This window comes from Polyodon spathula, chromosome 4, assembly GCF_017654505.1.
Source record: "Polyodon spathula isolate WHYD16114869_AA chromosome 4, ASM1765450v1, whole genome shotgun sequence".
In the NCBI taxonomy this organism is placed as follows: Eukaryota; Metazoa; Chordata; class Actinopteri; order Acipenseriformes; family Polyodontidae; genus Polyodon; species Polyodon spathula.
Genome location: NC_054537.1, coordinates 80,290,968 through 80,312,217, shown reverse-complemented (window position 1 = coordinate 80,312,217; position 21,250 = coordinate 80,290,968). Strand labels below are relative to the sequence as shown.

The 21,250-nt window shown below is 41.5% G+C and overlaps 1 protein-coding gene across 1 annotated transcript; it reads right to left on the bottom strand.

The window, feature by feature from the left end:
- Positions 1-5,510: 5,510 nt before the first annotated feature.
- LOC121313985 lies at positions 5,511-16,008 on the bottom strand. Its single transcript, XM_041246754.1, has 3 exons — positions 14,899-16,008; positions 11,430-12,800; positions 5,511-5,614 (listed from the first exon to the last, which is right to left on the bottom strand). Exons 1-3 carry the CDS (start codon positions 15,932-15,934, stop codon positions 5,511-5,513), a joined length of 2,511 nt encoding a protein of 836 aa, XP_041102688.1. The 5' UTR covers positions 15,935-16,008.
- Positions 16,009-21,250: the final 5,242 nt, after the last annotated feature.

The window sequence follows — 21,250 nt, the reverse complement described above, 5'->3', positions numbered from 1 at the left end:
GCACCTGGCCAGTGTACAGGGGCTGTGGTGAATCAAGAACACCCTGGCCAACCTAAACCCCCTCTACCTCCCTCCCTGGTGGTGCTTGCCAATTGAACTTCCATCCGCGGTTGGCAGTGGAATAGCCTGGACCTGAACTGTCGATGCCCAGGCTATACGATGCATCCTGCACGCCATGTAGAGTGCCTTTACTGGATGCACCACTCAGGAGCCCTTCTTAGTGTTTCATTTTATGATGGAAACAATGTACCTGAGCACTTATATCAAAGCTATTCCTTTAAGAGCCCTGTATGCGTCAGACATCGTCTCCGCCGCCAGGAGATAAATACAAGTGACACATAAGGTTCAGCGCCATTTTCTCTTTCAACCTTTGCCTGAGGAAGGAGTGAGTTCTGACTTTAAGTCATAACTACAGACTTTTTCTCTCTCTTATTTCATATTTTATAATAATTTCGCATTTTAATTGTATAATTCTTCTTAGCTTTAGGGTCTGATTAAGAAATCTGAAAAAAGAAATCTGGGTTTCCACAAAATAAATATGTATCTTGCCAGCTAACTCTGAGGCTAACATGTAACATGCTAACATATGATCCCTTGCCAACTGAAGTGTCTGATTTGGCATTGTATGCTGCAGAGCTACCCTTACACTCTGAGAGCCAATCTCAATGTTTCCCCGCCTACTCTGCATACAAAGCCAAACACTCTTTTACAAATTTCAAAACTTTTAAGAATGTGTTGTTAACATTTATGTATCAGCTAAATCTGTGTTTGTTTGTTTTTTAAAGATTACATTAAATACAGGAAAAAAAACACTGTTAAAATATGAGTACTTTATTTTTACACTTGGTGCTCCATTTCGGCTCTGTTGACTGCAGTCGCCACTTCAAACATCATTCACAGTGATCGTCAGTGGTTCATTTGTAAGAGCTTGCACTAATTATCTGTCATTTATGTATTTATTTAAAATGTTCTATACTTTTTTTTTCCAGAACTGCCCCTTTAGTCATTATCGTGTGCCCCCTTACTGGTGGGCCCTACATTTTGCGCACCACTGTTAGTCCAGTGATTCTATGTAGTTTGTTGTACTTAGTCCAGCAATACTTTAGACTACTGTTAACATTGGCATCATTATGTAAATAGCAGCATGAAAAAAGGCACTGCAACACAAAAAATAAAGCCAATACAGCAAGATTCTTTTATGTACACATTTTGACCACAGTGCACTGGTCTTGCATTTACTATAAACTCCTCTAAAAAACATTTAAAGCCTTAAACACTTTGGGCTGTAATTCATATCTGAACTGCAGAACCTTTACACACCTGGCAATTCATTGTGGCCCTTAGATGCTGGCTTTCTGGTTGTTTGTGATACTAAGCTTGTCACTGGTGGCTGTTTGTTTGCTGAGCAATCATAGTTAAAATTCCTGAACGACACAATACACTAGTAACCAAGTAAGCTTATACCCTGCTTAGTAAACACCATTGTGTACAATTACAAAGTTTGCTAAAATAAAAAAAAAACAAGATACAAATCCCTCTTTTAGTAATAAAGACGACTACCTTTGTAGGTCCAGCCGAGTCTGTTGGAATTATTGGCATTACTTCAGAAGCGCAGTTTATTGTACAGCATGTTAACAAGGATCAAGGCTGGAAAAACATAATGCATCATTTGGCACAACACATTTAATTGCATAAGCATATCAACTTCAAACAGTCCATACACAGAGGATACAATTTGTCAATATAATTTGTGCTTTAAAGTGTTGCTTAATTATTCATGCTGAAATTGAATCTGAGAGGCTGTAATTGTGCTGTTGTGAACAGACACACTGGGTACAGTCTGGTCAAGGCAAGTCTGGAGCGGATGGGTGGAGGACACAGGGAGACTGGCCAGGAGGGAGTTGCAAAAGTCTAGGCGGGCGAGTACCAGGGCCTGGACGAGGAGTTGTGTGGAAGTTGGTGAGGAAGGGACGGATTCTTTGTAAGTTGCTCAGGAAGAATCAACAGATGTGTGCTAGAGTGAAGATGTGCTGGGAGTAGGAGAGGCAGGGGTCCAGGGTTACTCCAAGGTTCTTGGTTGAGGAGGAGGGAGAGAGCATTGTAGATTCCAGAGGAATTGAGATAGAAAGATCAGAGGAGGGGGAAGATGAGGAGGGGAAGAAAAGGAGATCAGATTTAGAGAGGTTGAGTTTGATTCATTAGGAGATAGCAGACAGACAGGTAGAAATACGAGAGGGGATGGTGGGGTTAGATAGGGGGACGGAGAGGAAGATCTGAGCATCATCAGCACAGAAATGGTAAAATAAACCATAGGATGCTATGAGGGGGCCCAGGGAGCAGGTGTAGAGAGAGGACAGGAGAGGACCCAAGACTGATCCTTGGGGGACTTCTGTTGAGAGAGGATGAGGTGTGGAGGTTGAGCCGCACCAGGTTACCTGGTAGGTGCTGTTGGAGAGGTAGGGGAAGAACCAGACCAGAGCAGTGTTGGCAAACAGTGGCAGATCTTTAATACACACAATTGAATATACCCTAAAGCATTATCATTTTTTATATTCAGTGGATTTACTCCACTGAGCGATTTTTTCTACTTAAAAATATCATTGAAATCAATTTCACTGTTATTTTGTTGCTATTTTGTTTGCCCTAGACATGCTCAGAAACATATTGGACTATAAAGAGCACTTTTAATATAATGTACATGTGTTTCAATCTTTTTGATCAACTCAGCAGTTTATGGAGAAAAAGTTGTATGCTTCGTTCAAAAAGCATTTGGAATTATGTAATACAAATCTGTTCTAAATCCAAAAGGTAATTTTCTTAATAACACTGGGACTGTATTAGAATAAATGTCTAACAAGGCAGCCATTGATTATTTTATAAAATAATTCATTTAACTCCAATATTAAGGCAAAGGCACTTAACACAAGAAAAGATAACGGAATGATGATCAGAATACAATAACCATGCTCATGTGATAGCATTGGTACTGGAAGATCAAAATAATAAAATATTACCATTGTGTTACCAGCACCTTTCTCATAATATTGCAGCTTAATCGTATACAGTATGTGCAGCCATTGCGAAAATGGCTCTACCTCTAAAGGAATATTAGAATAAAAAGTTGAAAAACTCGTAATTCCTAGGAGACTCAATCCCATCTCATACCAGGATGAAACTATGGCTACCACAAATTCATTCTGCAATCCAATCTGTAACCAATCCTTACACAATGGTCAAAGTTATTTTTTGTGTATAATGTTTTGAATATTTGGATTGTATTAATTCATTAATTAATCATAGTTCACACAAACTTTTATTCAGTGTATTATCGCAGCATACCTCAACCTTTAGGTGTGGTTCGTGGCTCCTATCCCCTTGTTCTGTTCCGCCAAAATATCTGTCAATCTCCCTATTTAACCTCCAAGTCACGCCCCCATTCTCTTTTGCATTTTCCTTTCCTCTATCCTCCTTTCTCCACTATGCTGCACCAACTCAGAGGCCCGACCGCACTGGCCTGATCCTCCATGAGGAAGGTTCTACCATGAGCTAGGGGTGACCCCCCGACCAAAACTATCCTAATTCTATTTTGTTTTCTTGTTTCCTTTGCTCACTATCTTTTTTGCACCCATGCCAGTCTCTCTCTCTGGCGAGCAAAGCCTGTTCCCAGCCTCAGCTTCTCAGAGGTGGCTCTCTGAGAGCCAGGGAGTCCTCTGGTCCTCTTTGCATGTTTATTTCTTTTCTTTTTCAGTATTCCAGTCAAGGGAAAGTGAAGCTCGCTACTCAGCCTTGGAAATCCATCCGCACCGACCTTCATCAGTAAAGGCAAGCTTCAGCAAGCCGGAGAGACCTCTGGATTTTTCTTCATCCTTTTAATTAGTCAGCTATCCTATTTTGGTTCCCCTTGGGGGAAGTAACGCTCGCTTTCAAGTCTTGCAGGACTATCGGTTCGGTCTCACCTCCATGAGGATGGCTCTCTGCGAGCCAACGGGAAACTTATCCTGTTTTCTAAGTCACAAGGATTTCTCTCCTAGATCAACTCCCAAGTAGCCCTTACACCTGTCATGTGAACTGTTACTCTGTTACAATATAGAGTTATCTGTGATGATTAAAAAAAGTTAACACAGAAAACTATACCTACAGTATATAACTTAAAGAAAAAAAAACATTACAAGAACTGTCAGGGTTAATCTGAATTTCAAAACCTGATACATAGTGGTCATACACAGATTAGACTTCCTGTCAATACAATGGTGCATAGATCTATTCAACAAAACAAAAACACAGTAAAACCAATAGTTTCAACTGGAAAAAGTGTCTAAGTGTTAAAATTCAGAGTCGGTTTCCAATAACATTTTGCATTGACATGGAAGAAAAAAGAACTGTCAAAACATATGTATTATTCATGCCCTGCTCTGTACTGCTGTACACAGAAAGGAAGTAGCTGACCTGGCATGACAAATGGTTTAAAAGGGCTTGAATCATAGGTCAATCAACGCTGAAAAGTTATTGCTTTACAATATAGCACCAAGAAACACTATATAATGTGACTGTTGACCCAAGAGCAGAAACAAGTTTGTTCAAAATGACATGTCCTCCATATTTGCCAAAGAATACAACAAATGAATCGAGTACTGCAGTTTGTAACTCAAATATCTATTTAGCATTTATATATTAACACATTATCTTCAGTGGTAATGCAATGGCATTACAATGGGGAGGTACTGGCTGTTACAATGGTATTAGTGATACCACAGATGTAACATTTAATAATTGCATCACAAAAGTAGAAACTAATACAAACTGGTCCAACATGGTAACATACCAGTAGTGCAACCTACAAATAAAGAATAATTCCACTGTTTACTCTGTTACAGTCAATTCTCGTGAAATCAAATTTCAAGAGACCAGCAAGCAAATGTGTCTTTAAGTAATTCAAAATTATCTGGAATTTCAAGCCAAATGTATACTATCAGTTTTATTTTTTATTTAAGTTAAAGTAACACTGAAATCAAATTTCAATTACAAAGCCATGAAAAGTATTATAAAGGTAAAAGTACTGTGTTTTTTCTTGTACGGTGACACATTGTCCATCGCCTCCACTTTTGTCTGCAAGGATAGTGCATACTTTTACGTGAGCACTATGACAACTTGAAATGCATCCCATTTCCCAATATCCTTTACACTCAGGTGTTTGAACTAGGGCATTTATTTATTTTAATCTGTCAAAAATGTTTCTTCCACAGGCATCAAATTGTATTGTGTTATGGTTAAAGCACAACAAATTGTCATAATGCATAGTGAAAGTATTCTAAAGCATTGTAAATGTATTGTTTAAGCATGCTTAAATCATTGGGAACTGCACACATCCATCTATGACTATTGCAACCACTCAATAGCCTTAAATTTAGAAATACTTAAAGAAAGTTAATAAATGCAATGACAAATGCTGTGGCTAGAAGTCAAAATTAATTAATGTCACGTACATATCACTGGGTGATGGGGATCAACCCTCAATTGATCAGGACACATTCCTTATTTGTACCAATGTCTCTGTCTTGTAATCTCTTGTAGTACTCTTTGTTTACTCTACAGAAAAGTTTCAATGCTCCACAGGCTTCAAAATATAATACAGGAAAAAATGATTAAATAAAATACAGAAAGGAGAAAAAAATGCTTTGCTTTAGAATGGTATTTCTGTCTAAAATATCTAAAATATTTGTAATTTGTACATAGTAATAAAATGTGCTGGGATGTGTTACAAACATTTGAAAACATGACATACTGTCTTTAGTGGAAATCTTAGCATTACATATTGAAATCATGCTAATAAAGAACCTCTTTACCACTTGTCTTAAATAGCATTAATGATACCCCAAGTGTATAATATTTTGATAGTTACTATACAGTGTAGTTGCTATTTAATTATAAGTTTAACAACAAAATGTATCATGTTTTAAAACAGATCATTGTCCATAGATGTGGGTGTCAAGCTTGATATTAACAGTACAATAAATAATCAACAAATGCTTTTATCAATGACATTTATTTCAACTGTACCTTTAGGCAATTTTTGACCTTTGTTTACCCTGTTGTAGCAAATTGGATCGTAGACAGACGATTTTATATTGGAATGAGATTAGATCTTCTTTTACGGTGTTGTTTCACGGTGTAGATGTTTGCCATCAATAATTCTCAACATCCCATACATTACTAGAGAATGAACTCATGCATTTTGTATAAAATAATCAGTTTGGAGGGGAGGGGGGGTGGGCTACTTTACCTCAGGCAGCATTAGGTAGTCATGTCAAGTAATCAGTCTTTGATTCTAATATTGTCATGTTCTTATGGCACTGTATATATAGGCAAGATGACAATTAAGGCAGGATGGGATATGTAGATGAGGAATGCATGCCTAGTAAAGGCCAGGGTAAAAAGCAGAGTGAGTTTGTTATAACTGCATTAAAAAATGATATAATATGCTTTTCTGAACTTATTTGAGCTCTGTCAAAAGCATGTAATGTGCTGACTCTGTTACCATATCTAAGACGTGCTGCTTTTTAATGTAAAACACATCTCTAGGGAGGAAAGCATCAAGAGATGGATTCAATGCAGATACATCTGGAATAAAATTAAACACATTTTTTCCCCCATCATGACATTCCTGGTAGCGAATGAATTATATATCACTTAAACAGGCATATTTAAATACACTCTTCTTTAATATTTTATCAGTGTCATCCCTGTGGCAATAAAAAAAAAAAAAAAAAAAAAAAAAAAAAAAACATAAATTGCAGCAATTATTTATTAAGAACATAGAGCAAAGGTTTGTTCCCGTTCAATCTTGAAACGTCAACCATTATGTTGGGAAATGACCCTCATGTCACATGACCTGAGCACATATTTTAAAAGTTGCCTGATAGGCTCGGTGAGACCACGTGTCTGTTGCATTCTGGAACAAGATGCTACGTCACACAGCAACCTTCGCCATTGATTCCTCACTCCAACCTGAGTGTAACCACTCGCTCCGTTATCGTGAGAATCTCTTTCTCTTTCGAGACTGATTTTGGTTAAAAGTAAAATACCTCGCTATTCCTCCTCGGAAGCTGGCTTGCTCCTTCCTTTGGATGCAACGGTATTTCTTTTAATAAGCTATATCAATCAGCCGTGCTATGTATGCGGCTGAGAAGTGGCGTCTGCTGTTTCCCATCTCGTCAATTTTTGGATTTTGTCCTCAACAAATAGTTTTTTGTGTCTCAGTTTCTGGTCCACATTCACGCGTTGTGCCAAACTGATGAAAATAAATAAATAACACTGTTTCTGTCTTCGAACCAGCTACAGTTATTCTAATGTGCCACATCTTGTAGCTCTGGCTCAGCAATGTATAGCACACTAACCCAGTGCATAGCATTTTGGGCCTTTTTCAGTGGTACATAGCACTCCCGTGCATAGTACCTCGTACATCCATCGGTGCTCTGTGCTTGGTGCCCCGTGCATAGCACTCCTGTGTGTAGCCTTGGTACACATAACACTCCCATGTACAGCACTCCCATGCACTTCCTCAGTGCACCCCCCCGTGCCCGGTACCCCTCGGTATTTAGCACTCCTGTGCATAGCACCAGTGTCTTACCTCATGCTCGGTACAGGTGCATAGCACTCCCGTGCAGAGCACCCCACACATTTATCCATATGTGTATGGAAGACGAATCCTCACCACCTCAGCGAAGGAGTAACTGTGGGTGTAGTATACCGGAGGGAAGTGCTGAACCACGGACGCCTCCAACCTCGGGGTTGCAACAAGCAGCATTCCAGTTCCTCATCTGGGCACAACCACTTTTTCTCTCCCTCAGGGCAGTCCATCTGCAGGGGGTTTCAAGCCAGGCAGCAGACCTGCAGTCTAGACCTGCAGCAAGTCTGCTGTTTTATGTAGCACAGCTCTCCTTTATTCTAAATAAGGGAATGGAATTACACTAAAAAGACTGCACAGTGAAAATCAATTTCACTGAAAAGGCAAAGTATAATTGCAGTGTAATCACTTTACTGCCAAAAGGGAATATTTTATTATATAGGATAGGAAATGCATGGGAAATGCAGAGTAAAGGCTGCTGGGAAATGTAGTTATTTAGGCAGGCAAGGTGAAGCACTGCTATAGGGTCAGGTATGAGCTCTCATTGAAGAACCAGGTTTTGCATTGGTGAGTAGCTTTGAAGGGAGGAGTTACTCCCATTTATAAGCAAGTATGTAGCAGCAAGGAAAGAGAAGACAACAGGGCAGACAACAGGGCAGACAACAGGGCAGACAACTTTTATTGGTATTTTAGCACATGTTTTAAACAAGGAATTTTAACTGAGTGTGTTTTAGACGGCCATTATAGTGTGGATTTGGCAAAGAGGGAAGAAGAGGTTGCGAGGGACTTATCATTCTTAAAGCTTTTTACCAGCATTATTGTTTCTCTGCCCCTCCCTGATAGGTGCAGTGGAGGAGCCTTGGGGGCTGCTGGACCCGACCATTGCGAGTTGCCAGTTGTATTTCCCTCTTGTTGTTTTGATACTGTGCACCACAGCCCAGTGGTGGGCGCTGTTTTTTTTATTTTGATACTTTCCCATCCTAGCCAATTTTGCTGAAGTTTTAACTATTTTTACCATTTTTGTAATTAATAAATAATGTTTTAATTGCATTGCTTGTGTTGTCTGTTCTGGGTGGGTTGCCTGTGCAAATTGATGGTTTTATTGGTGTATACTGGCATAGTTGGACTACATATATCAACCACTACATTATATACAATATATATATATATATATATATATATATATATATATATATATATATATATATATAATATTACTGACTCTTGCCACTGTGTACTGCAACATAACATTATTTTTCTAGAATTTTGATGTCAACATACCATCATTGTACAATACTTTGATATATTGTATAAATGTTTGGGGTGCACATGAAGGGATAGGCTGGTGCCATTTTGACTTGATTAAACACTGTACCTTCTTAAAGATACTTTAATTTCTAGTGACAAATCAGAAAATCATCACCTTACTGAGATTAAAAAAAAAAAAAAAAAAGACTTTCTGACCTTCTGTAATCACATTGCAAATCTTGGGTTAAGAAATGCTATTGCACAAGGGTGCATTGAGGGAGCAGAGGCAGACCAAACTATTTCTCATGAAACCAAACACATATTAAAATAGTAAGGGAAAATTTAACAAATAATTTTAACACTTTCAGTTACATCTGACGGCAAGAATTAGGTAAATACAATTGGAACGTTTTTGTAATCACATTCTAAAACCTTGCAAAGTAGTTGTACAGAAATTTAATAGTTCTTATGATGAGTCAAAATCAAATGATTTGCTAAGCTCCTTAATTATGACAAAGACAGTGAAGTTTGTTGTAAACCCATGGTAAAAAAAAGGACGGTTAGTTTATTATTTTTTGAGAAATAATAACGCTACTATTATGCTACATCTATTTCTGTTGTAAACAGACAGTGCTTCGTAATGAGGTATCTGTGGAGATGTGGATAACTTATTAGAAATTAAATGTTAAACTGAACAATGAAAAGGATGCGGGAGCTGCTCACTATACATTTACAAACCTTTTCAAAATATTTAGCTTCTCTTAAGGCTACACCTCAGATATCAGTTTTAATTAATAATTAACCCCAATGGGATCAAAATAGAAAAAAGAATAACTCATGTCTTCAGATAGTCTTACTTTCCATCACCAAACACTTGCCAAGTAAGCCCAATCTGTTTCCTTGCTTCTTTTTCAGCTGAGCAAAATTCCCTTGACTTCCGCTACCTTCAGGCATCGTACTCCTCCATGATATCCAGCCACTGCTTTCCTTGACTTCATCCAGCTTATTTCATGCACGATAGTTTTTCCTTCATATGATATTAGAAAGACTGTTGTTACAATTAATTATATGTTCATTTTAGCAAATCCCAACTATGTTTACCTTCAATAAATCTTCATGAAACTACTTTTTGGGGCAAGGTGAGAGAATGGAGTTCTAAACACAGATAGAAATGTCACAGCTAAAGTAAATCCTGCTGCATTCACTGAAAACGATGGAATAATTTGCTGTTAGTGTTGCAGTGCAATTTGTTTGGATGTCCATTTAAATAATAAAACAGTATAGTGCTAATAAAATATTAATTATTATCCCTGACTTATTGAACACTTAACTCTTACTTAATACTAATCATCACATCTATATTTAAAGTAATCTGGGGTAAATGTGAAAACATACAGTAATAATTAAAAAAAAAAAAAGGTTTGTTAGCACATATTAACAAATCTGGAAAATGTTGTCAAATAAAATCCTTTGTATACAGTTTCATATTCATGCATAACAAAATCATTATTTTGTTTTAAATAGCATAACCCATAAAACAATTAGCTTAAATGTCATACCAGTTTTTTCTTCTACACTAAATGTTTCAATCTAATGTTTGTAACTATAAAATCATACACATCAAACCATAGTGAGGAAACAATACACTTCTGCAATATGATTAGATATACCATGTGTCAATAGACTGAGATCTGGTCATGTGCAGAGAAAAAAACAGTACTGCGCAACAGAATGCCCTGACTAGCTGTGACGAATTTCAAAGGATACATATCGGAATTTTCTTCCTATGCATCGGTTCACGGGACATTTGCTAAGAAATCAGACTGAATAAACTATTAGAAATAAGCTACTATTTTGTTTAAATAACTGTGGGAGGGTAGTGGGTGGAGCTTTTGGGAAGGACCAGAAATGACAGCACACAGGAGCCGGAAATGGAGATTAGTCCTTAGAGCCCTGTACCATCAATGGTATCAGGGCAGGGTTTTATTTTACAAAAACAATAAAAATAGAACAGTCCGGTATTGCAAAAATAAACAAGAAAACCACCTGGAATACCAGCAATGGTAAACTCAGGTTTGAAATAAAAAGAGTAAACAAAAATGTCACGTTACAAAATAACAACAAAGGAAGCACTGGGTTTCGTTGTGGTACTGCGGTGGGTTTCCTCTCACCGCTTCTTAGCTCCCTTTCACAGATTAATGGCCAGTCCTCGGTTCCTCACTCCAGTAATCCAACAGTGTCCAAGATTTTCAAGCTTCTGTGAATAACAGCAGTGAATGAAAGCAACAAAGCAAGCACAGCATGTGTTTTCAGTTCAGCCCAGACAGCGCGAATGGCAAAACCATACTGCTTAAATACTGCCAAGTCCCACCCCTGCAATCAGCACGCTGCCCCACGTCAGCCAATCAACGAGAACAGCACAGCTGATTGCAATGATGGGACCCGACGGCCGCATGGTTCTACCTTGGGCCAAGATGGCTGCCTGACCCGGAACTTCCTGCATGGTCAGAGTTCAGCCTCCTGATCCAATCACGGTCAACCCTACACAGCGCTGCCGGTGGTCGGGAGGGCAAATTACGACAGGGACTCCTTCCAGTCCTGTCACACATCCCCCCCCTCAGAGTGGAGCCATAGGCACACTCGGCCAACCCTAACTCCCCTAAATCACCACCCTCCCTTGAAAAAAAATCAGCATTTTGATGCTCCTTACCCGAACGATGTTTAACAGTGAAGTTAAAGGGTTGCAGCGCCAGACTCCACCGAGTAATCCGGGCGTTCGTGTCCCTCATCGTGTTTAGCCACTTAAGAGGAGCGTGATCTGTGACAAGAGTGAAGGACCGCCCCAGGAGATAATATCGAAGAGAGTTCATGGCCCATTTAATGGCCAGGCACTCCTTCTCAATAACTGAGTAGTTGCGCTCCCTCTGAGCCATTTTCCTGCTAATGTATAGCACGGGGTGCTCTACCCCATCGATCTCCTGGGACAAGACTGCCCCCAGACCGACATCCGAGGCATCTGTCTGGAGGATGAATTCCCTGTCGAAATCTGGTGACACTAGTGCAGGGGCTTGGCAAAGTATCCGCTTTATCATGTCAAATGCTTCCTGACACTCATCTGACCATTTTACAGTGTTTGGGGCGCTCTTCTTAGTTAGGTCAATCAAGGGGCTAACAATGGTGGAAAACTCGGGGATAAAACGGCGATAATAGCCTGCCAGCCCCAAAAGTGACCTCACTTGAGCCTTGGTTCGTGGAACCGGAGTGTCCACCAAGGCCTGGACCTTGGAAGCCACTGGTTTTACCCGACCATTACCCATGCTAAATCCAAGATATTGGGTCTCTTGTTTGCCAAACGCGCATTTACCTAGGTTGACTGTTAGCCCCGCCTCCCTCAGAGACTGCAGGACAGCCGCCAATCTATCAAGGTGCTCCTTCCAGGTAGAGCTAAAAATAACCACGTCATCAATATACGCTGCAGCATACTGATGATGGGGACATAACACCTTGTCCATCAGTCTCTGGAAGGTAGCCGGGGCCCCATGCAACCCAAAGGGCATGGTCTTGAAATGAAACAAGCCATCCGGGGTAGCAAATGCGGTTTTCTCCTTGGAGCTGGGGGTTAATGGGATCTGCCAATATCCCTTCGTCAGGTCCAGAGTGGACAAGAACCTCGCCTTACCCAGTCTGTCAAGGAGCTCATCCACTCGGGGCATGGGGTACGCATCGAACTTGGAGATAGCGTTCACCTTTCTAAAGTCCACACAGAAACGAGTGGAGCCATCCTTCTTAGGTACCATTACCACAGGACTACACCACTCGCTCTGGGAAGGTTGCACTACTCCCAGCTCGAGCATACTGGCCACTTCCCGGCGCATTACACCCCGCCGACTTTCCGGGATCCGGTAAGGCCTCTGACGCACTCGAACACCTGGCGGAGTAATAATGGCATGTTCAATAATGTCAGTTCTACCGGGCAACTCAGAAAAAACATCACTGAATTCCTCAATTAGTTGGCCCAGCTCCTGTTTCTGACAGGGAAGTAACTGTTTCCCCATTGAAATCTTAGTTGTTTGACCAAGTGGCCCCACCTCAGGACCAAAATCCTCCTCGGGGATATCATTAGCAATAAACAGGGCCTCTCTGTCTCTCCAAGGTTTTAACAAATTTACATGATAAATTTGAAGTGGTTTTCGATGGTCCGGCTGCCTGATTTCATAATTGACTCTCCCTATAGCTCGAACCACCTCATAAGGCCCTTGCCACTTGGCAAACAACTTAGACTCAGCTGTGGGAAGAAGCAGCAGTACCTTATCCCCAGTTCGAAAAGTCAGAATTCGTGCTTTTTGATTGTACTGCTGCTGCTGCTGATGCTGAGCATTGCGCAGGTTCTCTTGAGCCAAACGACCGACTAATTCCAAGCGATCTCGTAGCAGTAGTACATATTTGACTACATTTTTAGACGTAGAGGTTTGGTCCTCCCACCCTTCTCGCACGAGATCGAGAATGCCTCGGGGTTGTCTCCCATACAGCAGCTCAAACGGGGAGAACCCAGTTGAGCTCTGTGGCACCTCTCTCACTGCGAACATCAGGAAGGGAAGGAGTTTTGCCCAATGTTTTTGTTCCTGGTTCACAAATCGCCTCAGCATCTGCTTCAGGGTCTGATTAAACCTTTCCACCAGGCCATCTGTCTGTGGATGGTACACAGAGGTCCTGATGGGATGGATTTTCAAAATTTTGTAAACTTCTTTGAGGGTATCGGACATGAAGTTAGTTCCTTGATCTGTCAGAATCTCTTTGGGCACCCCTACTCTAGCAATAATCTTAACTAGTTCTTTAGCAATGGCGACAGCACTAGTGGAGCGCAGTGGCACCGCCTCTGGATATCGAGTAGCATAATCCACCATTACTAAAATGTGCGTATATCCAGAGTCGGCGGGCTGCACTGGGCCCACTATGTCCATTGCTATGCGATCGAAGGGAGTACAAACCAGGGGCAGTGGGACCAGCGGGGCCGGGCGAACCCGTCCCGGCGCTACTCTCTGACAATCGGGACACTCCGCTACATATTTCCTCACATCCATGTGGAGTCCCATCCAATAAAACCGGGCCAGTATTCGTTCCAAGGTCTTTTCCCGCCCCAGGTGGCCAGAAAAGGGAATATCATGTGCCAACCTCATGACCTCCCGGCGGAAAGACCCCGGAACCAATAACTGGGTTACAAGGCTGTCCTGTGCCCGGGGCTTGGGATACCCTATACAGCAAATGCCCCATCACGATGAAGTGAGGAAATGTGAGCGGCCCGCAGCCTTCAACTTCCTTCCCCTCGACAGACCGAACCTGCCCCCGGATGTGCACCAGAGTGGGGTCGTTACTTTGCTCCCACTCCAGGTCCACACCCCGGTCCCAGAATTGCGGTATGCCGAGCGGGGCCTCAGTAGCTTCTGCTCTAGGGATCTCAGTAACCCGCTCCCGCTGGTCACACTGGACACCCACACCCTTCTGTGTTCGTTTGACAGGCAATGCAGATTTCCCCACCAATCCCCAGCCTTGTCTCATTAATGCCCCCTCAAGTTTCTCAGCCCTCCGCTCTCTTTTAGTTTTACGGGGCCGGAACCTGGAAGTAAATATGTCGGCCTGCAAGGGAAAGATCCGGCCAATTGGATCCCCCGTTGCGACCACCCCTTCTACAATGGGTGGCCGAGCCGCATTGACCTTAACTTCTGAATAGTAAGGCCAATCTCGACCCAAAATCACTGGGTATGGCACCTTTTTAGCGACGGCCACGACTACATGGCACGTCCGACTTTCCACAGTCATTCTAACTTTAGTGGTAGGATATGCCTTGGTTTCTCCATGAATACACGAGATGGTCACAGACCCCTGTGGCCGCCAAGGCGTACCCTCCAAGAGAGCAGACCGAATTATAGTGTGACTACACCCTGAGTCCACTAATGCGTGGGTACTCATATTACCAACATCTACATTAATAATGCAAGGCCCCTCCCGACCCCTTCCCCTGTACTCACCACCCTCTGCAGCCGGACATCGCAAGGCCACGTCACACTCCATCGCGATGGGACAGAATCTCGCGATGTGCCCCACCTCGTGGCACCGGAAGCAGGTAGGGGAAGGCGGCGCTGTGGGAGACGGCTGTTTGTCCCTTGGTCCACTAGGGGAGGTCCAAGGATTCTCTCTAGCCCAGCTGGGAGCTAACCTCTGTCTCCACTTTGGAGGAGAGGCGCTCAAAGGGACGGGGAAAACTGAAGGCCTCGTTGCAGTCTTTGGGTGCGCTGGCGAAGGCCGATGCCTCACTGGAGCTGGACTGGGGTCCACCCGAAGCAGTGCGTCCTCGAAGGCCTCCGCCAGCTCGACGGCCGTGTCCATCGTCTCGGGACTGTGGCGAGCGACCCAGGCTCGAGTCTCTGGTTCCAACACCTCCAGGAACTGGTCGACCGCCACAGACTCCATGATTTGTTGGGTGGTCCGTTCAGTGGGACGCAGCCAGCGGGTCAGATGGTCCCAGAGTTGCTGGGCCATGATGCGAGGCCGGGTTCCCTCCAGCCGCTTGTAACTCCGGAAACGCCGGCAATGCGTCTCCGGGGTGATATTAAGGCGCCGGAGGATAGCTGTCTTCACCTGGGAGTAATCTTCCGCCGCCACGTTGCTCAGAGCCTGGTATGCTGCCTGCGCTTCACCAGTTAGACAGGGGGCTAGTTGGGCTGCCCAACATCCGGCTGGCCACCCTGACACTGTAGCCATCCGCTCAAATGTGGTCAGGAAGGCCTCCGGGTCATCTTCTGGGGTCATCTTTTGCAGACGGATTTTGGGCACTGGCAGCACTGGTCCAGCTGCTGCGACCGGGACCTGAGCTTGGGCTTGGGCCACTACCAGGTTCTGAATGGCCAGACACATGGCCGCCATCTTGTCAGCCATCGCAGTCATGTGGGCTGTACGCTCAGCATCCCTCTGAGCATCCCGTTCTTCCCGACGCCGCTCTATACCATCACGGTGTCTCTCCTGATCCTCCAGAACGGCTTGCAGGGTGTGCCGGTCCATGCTCATCCCACTTCTGACACCACCTGTGGGAGGGTAGTGGGTGGAGCTTTTGGGAAGGACCAGAAATGACAGCACACAGGAGCCGGAAATGGAGATTAGTCCTTAGAGCCCTGTACCATCAATGGTATCAGGGCAGGGTTTTATTTTACAAAAACAATAAAAATAGAACAGTCCGGTATTGCAAAAATAAACAAGAAAACCACCTGGAATACCAGCAATGGTAAACTCAGGTTTGAAATAAAAAGAGTAAACAAAAATGTCACGTTACAAAATAACAACAAAGGAAGCACTGGGTTTCGTTGTGGTACTGCGGTGGGTTTCCTCTCACCGCTTCTTAGCTCCCTTTCACAGATTAATGGCCAGTCCTCGGTTCCTCACTCCAGTAATCCAACAGTGTCCAAGATTTTCAAGCTTCTGTGAATAACAGCAGTGAATGAAAGCAACAAAGCAAGCACAGCATGTGTTTTCAGTTCAGCCCAGACAGCGCGAATGGCAAAACCATACTGCTTAAATACTGCCAAGTCCCACCCCTGCAATCAGCACGCTGCCCCACGTCAGCCAATCAACGAGAACAGCACAGCTGATTGCAATGATGGGACCCGACGGCCGCATGGTTCTACCTTGAGCCAAGATGGCTGCCTGACCCGGAACTTCCTGCATGGTCAGAGTTCAGCCTCCTGATTCAATCACGGTCAACCCTACACAGCGCTGCCGGTGGTCGGGAGGGCAAATTACGACAGGGACTCCTTCCAGTCCTGTCACAATAACTAATAGACAACTTACTGTTGGGCTCAATTTATAAAGCTGAATGTGTCCATGCACCCTGAAGTAAAACTCCCTGACCCTGGATCTGATGTCATGTCCTCTATTAAATCCCAGGTAATGCACACAGACACTGCCAGTTGTTATAAAAAGGTGTTATCGGATATATGTGACAGGTTTACGTCTGTACTAATTCAGTCAAGCAAATCAACTGTTTGTCTTGAAAAACTGGGAGAGCCCGTTATGGAATTGGCTTTTATTAGTGCTAGTTGTTTTTTTTTGTATGTTTGGCTTTTTTTAACAATATGCTACAGTATGTGTGCTGTGAATGTCACAGGCTATATGTAAAAATGATACCAGGCATTTGATTATCACTTTACCTCAGTACTTGACATGGATAAGGCATCTATTCAAAATATAAAAGTTATAGTTTCAGTTTTTGAAAATGACCACCTATATGCAATTTAATACATTTTAGCTTTAACAGTTTGCATTCGGTGGGCATGTTTTCAGTTTATTGTTTATTATTATTATTATTATTATTATTATTATTAATAATAATATAATAATAATAATAATAATAATAATAATAATAATAATAATAATAATAATAATAATACACTTGTAGAAGAAGGCTAATCTAGATGCTGTGTTATTGCAAAACCTTTTTTATTCGGTCAGCTACATTTCTTACTTTATTGTATTTTAAAGCATAGTAACAAATGCAAGATATTTTCCAATTGCCTTTTTATTTGAATGAATTGTTGCTACATGTGAGCTATTTAAACAAAAGTTTCTAGTTGTACAGCAATGCACAGTAAAAAAAAAATGTATCTCTTGAAATAACATGGACTAAGACTTTGGGGAATACCAGAAGCACCAAGCTTCCAAGGTGGATTAAATTGATTGGCTTGAAAAGGTAGTTTTCCTTCGCTGTTACATATTTATTTCTTCACCTTCTGCACATGCGTATATCATTATTTTATATAACCAATGTCCCCTCTATGTTCACCACTATGTTCTCCCTTTTATTTTTTTGGTTTGTTGATGAATTAGCATCTCAGCCCATTGAATTAAATGGAAAGTATGTGTCTCGTGCAAATGTCAGTATTACTAAGTCATCGGACTCTAGGAGGAAATCCATTACATGTGACTAGTGTGCCAAGAAGGATGCCTAGTATTCCTGTAAAGATAGCACGTTGGAAGTATAGCATATTAGAGGTAAACTTTTATTTGAGGTATTTATTTCACAGGAGAAAACACCTTCTGATGTGCCTTTTTAAAACTTGTTTCAATTAAAATTACCGTTGGCAAAAAAAAAAAAAAAAGGTTGAATCTTTCTAAAATCATTTAATATGTGTAAATGTCTGCAATCTGAATGTAAACATAAACATGTGTATGATTTGCTACAGTATTTAATTAAAATAGTCAACAATAAATCATGATAAGCGCAGACAATTGGAGAAGTGAGTCATGGAATGGAATTGGTTCATTTTTGGATTTCTAATGCAGGGAAACAGTGTTTCAAATGGTTGTCAAAAGAACAGACTACAGTACTTTACTAACTGGCATTTCATTACAAAGCAATTTGTATGAATGTAATTTCTGTCCTTGGGCGTCCTTTGCATCATTGCTACATGCATAAAGGTAATTGAACTGGTCAAACCAACAGAGTTCCCTTTAAAAGGACAGAGTCTATTTTCATTACAGTCGTTACAGCTGCCAAAACTTGCTCTGATTGGCTAAAAGATCCTCAGCAGTCTATAACTAAAAGGTATTTAAAAACAGTAACCAACCTGTTAATTGTAGAAATTCAGAAGTAATCGAATAGACTGTTTAAAATGTTATAAAGATGTTTGTAAGCTGTGTGGGAGGCTGCATAAAGAGTGGAGAGATGCTTCAGCTGCAGCTCAAGTGCTGTTTAAAACACAGCGGAATTAGTGGAATGTCCTTGTATAAAATGGTATAAAATGGCATAATCGTTATAAAGAATATGAATGTGTTTGCAAACAGGGGGATTTGCGAGATATAAACTAGCACACAGTATCATGACCATCATTTTTACTTTCTCAAAATTATACAATTTGAAATGCATCTGTGTGACAGGGAGGACCATATCGCTGGTTGTTGCACGGATGTGTGCTGCTGGGACACGTAACAGGAGATGCGTTTCTAGGCAACCAATTGACCAGGTAGGCTCGCTCTGCGTTGAGATGATTGTGAGGTCCAGAGTGGCTGGGGGTCGTGCCCGAGGAGCCTGTGCACAGCTCAGGGCAACTGCACCGCCATGCTACACAGACGGGAGCTTTGTTTAAATCAAGGAGGAGAACGTCCACTCTGCAGGATAACTACTACGGAACCCTTCAACTGGAAGATAGTACCTGTGAAGGCTGTGCCCAGCCATTACCGTAGGAAAGACCCAGAGTTCCCTGGAGCTGAGACTTCGGGAACAACAGCAGTAGGTTTAGAGAGTGTTTCGTAGTGTAGTAGGTTCCTGGAGCGGGAGTTTTTGTGAACTCTTCTGTTCTTTCCACTTTCCTTTTAATACAAAAACCATGACACATTCTGAACTGCTGCCTTTTTTTCCTTTTACAAGAAATCAAACTACCGTTCCTATGGATTAGGGAGACAAAACTGACCAGGATTTGTTTCTCATCCAGAACTTCAGTCATCTACAGGGATGGCCTTTGTCATCCAGAGGCCAGTAGTTTGCTCTCCAGTCCCTGGGTGAAAAAGAAGAAATCAGCTTGGTTGTGAGGGAACAAAAACAACAACAACAACAACAAATGGGCAAAAGGGTATATTTCTGTAAGATGTTAATGCGGATTCATAACTTTCAATGTATTAATATGAAGTGGTGGTGTGCACGCCTTACTAAACCTCCTATGATTACCATGGCCAGCTTTTAACAATCAACAAATCAGAGTCCAAGGAAACCTATTTTTATTCTCTTATCCATTCATCAGATAAATACAGGTTAATAGGCTGGTGCTCTCAAGAAGGCATTGTCAGCTTGCAAAGGGTGGCATATACATTTCGGAAGCTGTCGTCTACATTTAATACTGTATTCACCTCATGCTTTAATAATTGACTTTAGGCACAATCTGTATTGGGTTTCCACAGTGGGCTACAGAAAATTAGGTAAACAATTGCTTCAGATTCTATTTTTTTTTTATTTTTTCTTGAAATGGCTCAATAGAAAGAAAAAAAAAAACAGCTACTGTTTTTTAGACTGTGTAAAAATTGAAAAGGATTCATGACGGAATGATAAGGTGCAGTCCCCCCTACAGCTTTAAACATCCAAAGAAACACAAATTTAACATTCTCAAAATTGTTATATTATTTTTCTGAAAGGAGAAAAACAGTTATTTATTTCAGGTATTCTTAAGTGGTTTATGTATAATGCTGCTGCATTAACATTAATTCTTTCTGTTTTTTCAGACTTAAAAGTAAAATGCTTGGAGAATTGTCCACACGGATTACCAAACTATTGCCAAAAACAAATGCAAACAAAGCTTCCCTCAGGTAAAATGGATACCTCAAGCTGGTGCATCTGTAGTCAGGGAAAGCTTAAATTATAGTTATGTTAGGGGAATATGCCTGTCAGCCCCTATACACACACAAATGGATATATTATACTGTACATAAAATACAAATATGAATCAACATTTTATTATAACCATCCGTATATAAAGGCTTTAGGAACAGCTTGTATAGATATGAAATATGCCAGTTATCTTAACTATTGCATTCTTGTTGTTTTTTTAAATTTTCTGCATATCATTTTCTATTTCAATTCTCACATTCTGGTGACTTTTTAAAGCTCAGAAGTTAAAAGCACATCTGTGTCCTCATATCACTCTCAAACATGTCTTCCCTCAAAGTTCAGCTGGTACACCAGAGAGTAACCATTAACCTTTCCCCCTGCAACACTGTAGCCCCAAATGGTCACAGGGGTGCTTTTAACATCTGGGTTCTATACAGTCACCAGGATGTGATGACTGATACAGAAAATAAAATACAAGGTTATTAAAAGAAAAAACCCTACATTTCTGTCACTGTTGGTGTGAACAGGGGTAACCGCAATCAATAGTAAATCAAGGACGACTGAGTTTTTAAAAGGGCAAGGAACTTTGACATATAATAGCAATAACTTTCCCTGAGCAGGTCCTTTAGATTCCTGGGGTTCCAACACACACGCCAGAGGCACAGGTAAGTATAACAAATGTTTTTAACAGGGCTAAATCTAAAAGCACAAACCATAAAAAGTAAAAGATAAAAGCAACAAGGGAAACCAATAACACAAATAGCACTAACTACAGGTTCCCCCTCCCATTGGTCATTACTTAAAAACAACAAAACATTTACAATCAATATCCATGCTATATAGAGAAAAAGAAGAAACAAAAGTCCAAAAGAAATACCATAGGTCCAGATAGTTATAGTTCCCAATTCTCCCGACTGCACTCGCTAATAACCCACTCTCCTTGCATTATTCGACTGGAAAATCCTTCTGCCGCTCCACGCTGTCTCCCAGATGACGTTGACCAGGACCGAAGA